We start from the raw sequence: 9,955 nt of genomic DNA, 5'->3' as shown, positions 1-9,955 counted from the left end.
GGTACATACTTCACCTCTGTTAAGGTGATAGGAGCTCCATGCTCCGTCTAAAAAGAAACTGTGCCCACTCCTAAAACACTATACCTTCTATCGTCACCCATATCTATGCACATCTTGAGGTCCTTCTCCTCCAAGGCACTGAATAAACTTTTATCACCTGTCATGTGGAATGAGGCTGCACTGTCAAGATACCAGACACAACCTGTCATCGATGACACCGTGCATGCGATGAGGGTAAAGTCCATTTCAAACTGAGAGGCCAATGCCTCACCTTCCGATCCTTCTGAGGATTCCTTCTTGGACTTCTTCGATGGAAAATTAGTCACATAATGTCCCATCTTGTGACAATTAAGACATCTCACTTTAGACTTCTCACCCTTCTTCCCTCCATCATAATAATTCGATTTGGAATGGGAAGCCTTCCCCTTTCCTTTCCTTGCCTTACTTGCTAAGGCCAGATTTTCTTCATCATCATCCTTGGATGAAGAACCATCTCGTGTGCTCCTCCTGATATCCTCCTGCATCAGATCCGACCACAGTCGTTCCCAATCCGGCAGTTACTCCCTTCCATTCATAGGGTCCTGGTAGTTATTACAGTTCTTTGGAAGGCCAAGGAGAGCAAGGCTCACCATATCATCATCGACAATAGTTATTCCCACACTGCTAAGCTCATCTCTGCAGGTGGTGAGCTTGTTCATATATGTGGAAATAGTATCGCCCTTCTCCATCTTGATTCTTTGAAGATTATCCTTGAGCGCCAATGTCCTCTGGTTGTTACTGTTCTGGTAGAGGTCCTTCATTGTCTTCCACATTGAAAATGGAGTATCCTTCCCATGGAGACTCGAGACAAAATGGTCTCGAATACCCTCAAGGATGATCCGTCTCGCTTTTGCCACACACTTCTTCCACTCAGCCAACTCTTGTGCATTAGTTGAAGCTGGCTTTTGGATTTCTTGATCAATGAATTCCTTCAAGCCATTGTCTTCTAATATAGCCTCCATTCTATCTTTCCATGCTATGTAGTTCGAGCTATCTTCCAAGGCATACTCGAGTCTCAATCCATAGAACACCATTAGCCAACCTTGAAGTATGATAAGAATTCGATTTGCACCTACAACCCCAAACTTCAAACTTCGAATTCTCTTCTCAGTATACTGTTCACAGCTCCTATAAACTTAGCTCTGATACCATTTATAAATTTTGCAAATTCTTTACAAATCTCACTTTGAGACCTATGTAGAAAATATGCCTGTAGATTAACCTGATAATGCAATATAATCAAAGAAAAATACTATAACCTACTTCTACTCACAACTTGTGGAATCTTAAAAGATCGAGCAAGATCGAGTTGAACACATATAACCAAAAGAAGAATAATTAATGCACAATACAATAATTAATTTACCCTGGCCTCTTTGGAGTCTGAACTATTTGCACTGATTCACAACCTAGAAGAAAAATTATGATAAGTTCAGTTACTTTGCTGATGAGGTCCACATCCAAGGATATATTCACTGAAGCAGTTCACTGCGATTAGAAACTTATGTGGATAATTTGTATCTCTTGTAGTAATTCGTTTGTCCTAGAAGGATCTAATACCCATTGATTGTGCTCAGGCAGAGCTCACTCATGTGCTAATTTCCTATAGGAAGAAGGCTAGGTTCTATAGGTTTTATCCAATGTGAAAGGCTAGCATCCACATAGACAACACCACTAGGTGGAGCCTCCCCAGGCATGGCATTTGAGTGACTTTTGACCACCAATGAGATGTTTTCTTGATCTGTAAAGTTTCCCTGTTGGGATGAAATGGGACTAGAGATCTAAATTTCCCTTCTTTAATCAGTGTCAGCAAATAGTCTCTTATTTGTCCATTATCTCCATAGGAAGATGAGCTTGCTATGACGAAGAAACCACCATTTTAGAAGACTCCCTCGAGATTTTGTATGGCCCCTGATTGGTACTAGTTATGGGATTATTTTGCCATATTAAGCGGTATCAAGTGTTGGAGTTTGCCAAAACTGTCTGGTATAATTAAATGGAAATTGATTACTGCAACAAAAATAGAGTTCATTGAGGTGTTAGACATACTTGATGGCAGCTATATACAAACATTTGAAATCTTCTCAGAATTGACGGAAGCAATAGATGTTACTATTGAAAAAATAGATGAGTCCAAATTAATATCACATGGATCTTTTGATGAACTAGTACTTGTACCTAAGCTAACCTTAACTGACAACACCTACAAGGTCATCTCATCTTTAATAGTGGTGTGAATGACAATTCACTCTCATACCTTATGCCCTTATTATTGTTTCACCATCAAAAGTTAGCCTTGCTAGATTAGTTTCCGCATTCTCATCACATCTTTCTTTACTAGACTTTTGTGCTGTGGTGATTTGATGAATTACAGGTACTACTATCACGGAAAAAGAATCCCTTTGTTAATATTATGGAGCCAGCCTTGACTACAAATGCCATATCTTTGCTGTTGAATGGTTCCACTGAGATTCAACCACTACTCCAGATAATCGATATTGGTTATGTTACATCATTAAAAACAACATCCTCACACTTCTGCACTACTCTATCTGATGGAACACATCAACACAAGACTTTGCTACCATCAACATATAGCCCACAAGTTGCATCTGAAGACATCCAAATTGGCTTAATAATTCTGCTTAAAAAAGCAGCTTGCATGGTGCTTCAAAACTCCTCGTAAGGCCCAACATTTGAATTTACCCTTTTTTATTTTTTGTCTTCTATACACTTCCTGCATTACAAAAAAAAAATAAAAAAATCAATCCTTCATTAATTCATTTCTCATTTGTTTACATAAGGTCCATCCGAGTGGTTGAGCTTGAAGTTGTAATGCGTACAATAGCATTGACCAAGGACTCATCAACACTAATACATGAAAAGGCAGGTACATCCCAATATAGCTCTTCATCAGTGGAAGATACCTTTCCCTCTGTAGTTACTCCACTAATTTCGGTGACAATTACAACTATTCCATTCAAGGCGCTCAATCCTTACCAAAAGTATTGGTCAATCCAAGGTAGAGCATCTGCAAAAACAGCATTGAAGACTTACAACAATGTGCGAGGCTCAGGAAAAGTTTTTGGATTTGACCTTATCAATCGTGATAATGAAGAGATCCACCTTTCTGCATTTGCTGAATTGGCCGAATCTCTTTACAGTCTTGTTCAAGTTGGCCAGCTATACATTGTTTCAAATGGCATAGTCAAAGAAGCAAACCCAAACTACAATCACCTCAAGAACAAATGGGAAATTTACTTGTTTGTTGCTTCCACTGTCAACCCATGTCCCATAGATGATCCTACGTTTCCTTACCAGACTTTCACTTCAAAACTATTGCTGAAATAAAAAATGCAAGTCCAAATACGAATGTGGATGTGATTAGTGTTGTTAACTCCACCTCACCTGCATCAACAATTCGATGAAAAGACGGAAGTGAAACATTAAGGAAAACACTCATATTAAAAGACAAGTCAGGTTTTAGCATTGATGTAACATTATGGAGAGACCATTGTGACTCTATAGGACAAAACTTTGCTGAATAATACTCTTTTGACAACCCACCAATCCTTGCAATAAAAGGAGGTCATGTATCTGAATTTAATTGCACCACAATAGGGACGATATCAATGAGCACTCTCATCATAAATCCACAAGTTGAAGAAACTCGTCAACTACATGCATGGTTCCGTGAAACAGGTTATAGCTCTTCTTCTCCATGTTTGAGTAGAAACTATGGTGTTGCTTCGAAACATGCCCTACCATGAAAGATGTTTAATGAAATTGCTTACATGCAAACCTCTGAGAAAGCAATATGGGTTTCAGTTCGTGCAACGATAACTGCTCTTCACATGGATGACTTCTACTTTCTAGCATTCCCATTAGATTTTAATGGAAAAAAATGCATGAAAAAGGTTGTGGAGCATTCTAACAATCTTTGGCATTGTACAAAATGTAACGGCGACTTCCTAGAAATAACTACTGTTACAAACTTAAAATTGAGCTACATGACCACACCGAGAACCTACATAACATCACAGCTTTCAATGACATAGGAAACGAGCTCATGGGCATCACGGCAAAAAACCTGTTCCTTCTTTCTATCAAACCAACTGATCTAAAAGAAATTTGTGGCCGAATTACAGGACGCCACTTCCTACTAACACTTTCCATTAAAACAGATTACTTCAACAGTTTTGGGCACTTGCAATCAATACTAATAAATTTAAAAGAAATTCAATATGCCTCTGCATGCAAAGAAGCCCTTAATGACATTCAAGCAATGTCCATTTCAAAACGACCTGTTGTTTGTCGCCTTTGAAAGTTTTTTATGGTCTCTTCAAACACTACTGCTTGTACATAAACTGGCATTTCTGAATTATGCCCATGCTATTGTAATGCACACTTTTGTTGCAAATAATCTCTTCCAGTTATTCCAAAATATGTATGTTTACCCTTTGCATTTTACATAATATAGATATCAACATTTGTAAAGACTTACTACATGAGTTTTCCGCTCATTTTTTACATGGATATACATTGATCTCTTGCTTGCTAAGCTATTCATGCTATCGTTCAATCTTGTAAAAAAAAAAATGGAGCAGCAAAAAGAAAAATAATGGTTATCTTGCTCTTCTCCTCTCAATAATAGATGCCATAATAACTTAATACTGTTAATTGCATGTTTTTCCTTTTACCTATTCTACCTACACTTCACCGATGTTCAAATAAGAAAAGTAATTCTAAAACATGTAATACATTCTCCAAACATGCAATACTCGTTTATGAAAACTAACAATAATTATCTGTACTTGTTTATATATGCCAAAATACACTCAAAAGGCAGATAAAAACGAGAGGCGTCGTCTTCTTTACACACATCACAAGGATACAATAAATGCACACCGGCGACTTCTTTATAAAAACTGCAGCAACCCTACTACTTCCTCTACATCCCTTCCCACCTCAAATGCTCTCCCAACTATACAAACAAACCCACCTCACCTTCATCAAATCCAATATAACCCTCCCCTTAATGAAGAAATCGTCGCTTTCGACAAAGGATAGATGAACTTTCTACCATGCATGTTTGCACAATATGCAAAGAATCATACCCAGGAATGAAAACAAAACTTCTACACGGTAGCCTTTCTTGCTTTCATTGTGCATCATCTAATTCTACCAATCGTTTTTCTGAACTGAACAACATGAACCCTAGTGAACAACCCTATGTCCTTCAACATTTAACACAAGTTGAAGAAATGCTCATTGCATGTGTAAACCCAATTCTACAAGTCACTCATGCCCATGGTGGTCAATACAAATATAGCGGCCATACAATTAGCTTCCCTCAAGACATAACTACTATTTCCAACTACTTACCTCGAATGATTTTTGACTTAGACATCCTCATTGTGAAAAGGCACAATCCATCTGAAAAGGCTTATGAATTCTTTGTTTGAAAATCACGTGTCCTTGCAACACTTGAATACAAAATAAAAAATGACCCTTACTACAGTGATGTTCAATTCAGTTCATCTACAATTTCTGCACTACTAGATCACCCTACTGTTATTTCTTCTCTTCTCCAAAATGTAACCGCCTCCTCTTTTGAACCCCATCAAACCACTATTGATTCTACTTATGATACTGATGTCATGCTACCTCCATTAGAAATCCAACCCTCTTCTTTAGTTCCAATACTCCTAAATTCATCTACTGAACTTGAACACATTTGTGATTATTTGCACTTGCCCCATGCAAATTCAACAAGCTCTATTGATTGGCCTCCACTATCTTTAACAACTATGAATGAATACAACACCATAGGCCTCTTTGCCATGGCATTCCCCACACTCTTCCCTACAGGCATTGCCATGATCATGCAACCAAGACTTACAAAAGTTGAGATGCATGAATATGCTTTGCACTTGCTGCACTACCATGATAACCGATTTGGCCAACACCCAAGATTCCGCTACTATCTTTATAACATTCTAATGTGCCATCATAGCCAAACAACTGCTAGTGTTTTTGTGAAGAAGTACATTGAGAACAACTTGCCAACAACGGTTTTGGACCTGCGACAGTGTCTCCATGACTCTCCAGATTCAAGACTGCCAGAGAAAATAATGCGATTCGGTTCAGGCCTACGAGGAACACGGTCTTTCTGGAACAAATGACGCTCTGAACTGACTGACATGATCATGAAAATAGGAAGCCCGACATTCTTTTTCACTCTCAATGCAATTGATACTAAATGGCATGACTTGCACATGATAATGCCTACCAGTGTTCCTTCTAGTTCAGACAACGACTTCCAATGGAGAATTCAAAACATAATTAAAAACCCACATCTAACATCCCAATATATGCACTGCAGATTTATAATTTTCCTCGAAGAAATCCTGCAAAAATGCCTCCATCCAATAGACTACTGGTGCAGGTATTTTTTAATATCCATTTCCCTCTACATTAATTTCTACATTGCGTATATGTTTTAACCAAATTTTACCTTCATATTATATTCAGATACGAATGGCAACATAGAGGATCTGCACACATTCATGGCTTCCTCTGGTTGCAAAATGCACCAAATATGGACATAATTGACTGGAACAATGCAGTGGAAGTTGCTAATGCACAGAATTATTTCGACCACTACGTAACTGCCTGGAATCCACGTTAGGCAGAATACCAAAATATTCCCCTTCACCAATCAACAATTCATAACCCATGTCTTCTTGACACAGAATCAATATTCAAGTCCAACTAGTCTGAAGACTATACAGAGCTCGTCAACTGCGTTCAACGTCATACAAAGTGTCATGAATCTTCTTGTCTCCGCAAGAAAGACAATGTACTTAGCTGTCGATATGGAGTGTCGTGGGAATTAAACTCCACATCTTCACTTTTCATTGATGATAAAGGGCATAACACCTACGTCCCTGCTCGCAATGATGAAAGATTGAATATTCACAATGCCGATCTACTCTCTATCTGGAGAGCAAATGTTGATTGTCAACCAGTCCTATCTCACCATGTTGTGTTAAAGTATATTGCAAAGTATGCAGCAAAAGAAGAAACAAGATCTGAGAGCTACCGTCAAATGCTATCACGAATTTCACAAAGTGCCATTCCAGAAGCACCTATTATTGTTGTTATCCAAAAACTCCTCACAGAAACCATTGCAGATAGAGACATTGGAGTGCAAGCAATATGCCATATGTTACAAAATCTGCCTCTCTCTCTGTGCAGTCGTACACTTCATTCTTTGAATGTCAACAAGGTTGTTTTCAAACGTGTTTCGCAAGATACTGAGAATCCTCGTTCGACACCAAATTTTATCCTTGCATACATGAACATGCCTGTTTCATTAGAATCACTGCCCCTCCTTGAATCTGCACTCTCATGTTCATATTCTGCCCAACGAAAAAAAAACCAATGGAAACACATATTCCCTCCAATGATTGTACATGTCTATCCCCACTACAATTTCATTCCTTTCTCTGATGATCCTTCTTATGCCACTTTTTGCTGGAGTGAATTACTATTGTATTTCCCCTTCCGCACACTCCCCAATGATATTGGTTCAACTGATGCAGAAATAATTGCACACTGGGAACAAATAAAGGGTACATATACACCATGGCATGTCCATCGAGAAATTGAAAACCCACAAACCCCACATATTAAAGATCAAACTACCCCCCACATCCCTCCTGATTCCATGTAGATGAATGAATGGAAAATCCTCTCTCAGCTGCACCTAGGTTACAATATTGCAGTTGATGACCTCGACATGATTGGCTACCACGACTTCGATGCCAACCACAATTGGTCGCATACTACTATCCCTCTCCACTTGCAAGAAACTGCGATAAATTTCATTGAATTCAATCGCTCAACTATTCAAAACCAACATCATTCTTTTTCCAACCTTCCCCAAGATCACACATTATCTCCTACCCAAAACATAGCTTTTACCACTATTTTTTCACACTTTAAAACCCCTTCGCCAAAATTCCCAGGCAGAATCATCATACAAGGAATAGCTGGGATAGGAAAATCCCATTTGATTAACTATCTGCACCATGCATTTGTGGAAAACTCACCAACAAACAAAAACCCTTTATTATTACCTGCACCAACTGGCGTTGTAGCTTTCAACATAAATTCCCTCACAATTCACTCTGCCCCTCGTATCCCTATCCAAACAATGCATCCTCCTGAAGGCCAACCACTCCTACAAATGCAAGAGCAACTTCGTTATGTAGAATACATTCTCATTGATGAAATGAGCTTCATTGGTCCAAAAATGCTTCCTCGCATTGACGATCGTCTAAGAGAGGCATTCCCTCTTCACCAAAATGCACCATTTGGCAATTGCTCAATTATCCTTGTCGGAGATTTAGGCCAGCTACCACCTGTAAAAGACATTCCTTTATACGCTGGGACATCACGTGGCACTACAATTTGGCGCAGCTTTGACACATTCATAACACTTTCAACTGTTTTTTGTCAACAAGGAGCTAGCCCATACCAGGTTGCTTTTCGACAAATACTCAAAAATCTCAGAAATGGAATATCTACACTTGATGATTGGAAACTCCTAATGTCAAGGACAAATTATTCTCTAACACATGAAGAGCAACACACATTTGAAGAATCCATGCACCTATATGCAACGAAAAACTCAATTGTGTTGCATAATAAGAAAATGCTTAAAAAATTGAACATCACAGTCGCGCTTTGCTCTGCAGAACAACAAAGAGAGAAAACTTCTACTACAACAGAAGATGAGCATTTTCCTGCAAAAGTGCTCTTATGCAACGAACAAAAAGTTATGCTCACCGGAAACTTATGGGTGAATGCAAGCCTTGTCAATGGTGCACTTGGGAAAGTCATCTCGATATTTTATTCAATTGACTCAAAGCTCCCAGAATTACCATCCTTCGTGGTTGTCGACTTTCAACAATACAAAGGAACACCATGGGACATTTCACACCCAACATATGTACCCATTTCTCCCATCACAAGGGATACATGCCGTCAGATACCACTTCAAATGGCATGGGCTTTAACAATACACAAGTCACAAGGAATGACATTAGACAAAGCAACAATAGACATCGGCACCAAAGAACGACAAGGGCTAACGTTCACTGCAATTTCAAGAGTGCGGTCATTGGCAGACATTCAAATCAATCCAGCATTTCCATTCTCACGCATTGCACAAATGCACGAGAATCCATATCTTAAGCATAGACAACAAGAGGAATCAATGCTTGCATCAAAATCTATGCAGGAGAATACACTCTAGCCAATCATACAACCTGTCTTCTAGATTTACCCACATGGTAAACACCACTTACTACATAACCAAATTTCACCTACATTTGCTTGCTATTACATTTAACCTCATATGATTTTATATTAGTTTAAATTTCGTTAAATTTATTTCAAATCTTCAAACAAAATGTTTTCCGCTACGAACGGCAAAGTCTAGCATTCACTGCAATTTAAAACTTTCTTTAGAAATTTATTTATTTTAATTCATTTCTTAAAAAAAATGCTTTTAGAAAACACATCCATTGTCACTTACAATGTTTTCTTTTTGGATGGAAACAGGTATGGATACAGGCTACCTCCGAATGTTGTATGAGTATTGCCAAGAAATCCAACAATAAGAACTTACATTACAAATATGCAACAAGGATACTGCCCCAACAATCATTGCCTCTTTACCATTTGTGTCCAACCATTGAATTGTTAAAGAAGATAAGAAAAATACTCAAGAAAACAATTCACATCCATAAGAGGAACACACACAGGAAAATGTGGAATCAATTGCATGAACAACTCGCACAATTTGGCACCACAATAAACATTAATTGGTGTTGTTGATGCCATG

At 38.4% G+C, this 9,955-nt stretch overlaps 1 protein-coding gene across 1 annotated transcript; it reads left to right on the top strand.

The window, feature by feature from the left end:
- Window positions 1–8,260: 8,260 nt before the first annotated feature.
- On the top strand, window positions 8,261–9,364 carry LOC149227383 (uncharacterized). The gene has a single exon (XM_089380483.1). The coding sequence runs from the start codon at window positions 8,261–8,263 to the stop codon at window positions 9,362–9,364; it is 1,104 nt and encodes a 367-aa protein (XP_089236609.1).
- Window positions 9,365–9,955: the final 591 nt, after the last annotated feature.

Source organism: Pinus tabuliformis, chromosome J, assembly GCF_031772625.1.
Source record: "Pinus tabuliformis cultivar Carrire ecotype Pingquan chromosome J, CPIR1, whole genome shotgun sequence".
Classification (NCBI taxonomy): Eukaryota; Viridiplantae; Streptophyta; class Pinopsida; order Pinales; family Pinaceae; genus Pinus; species Pinus tabuliformis.
This window is presented reverse-complemented; position numbering and strand designations above follow the sequence as displayed.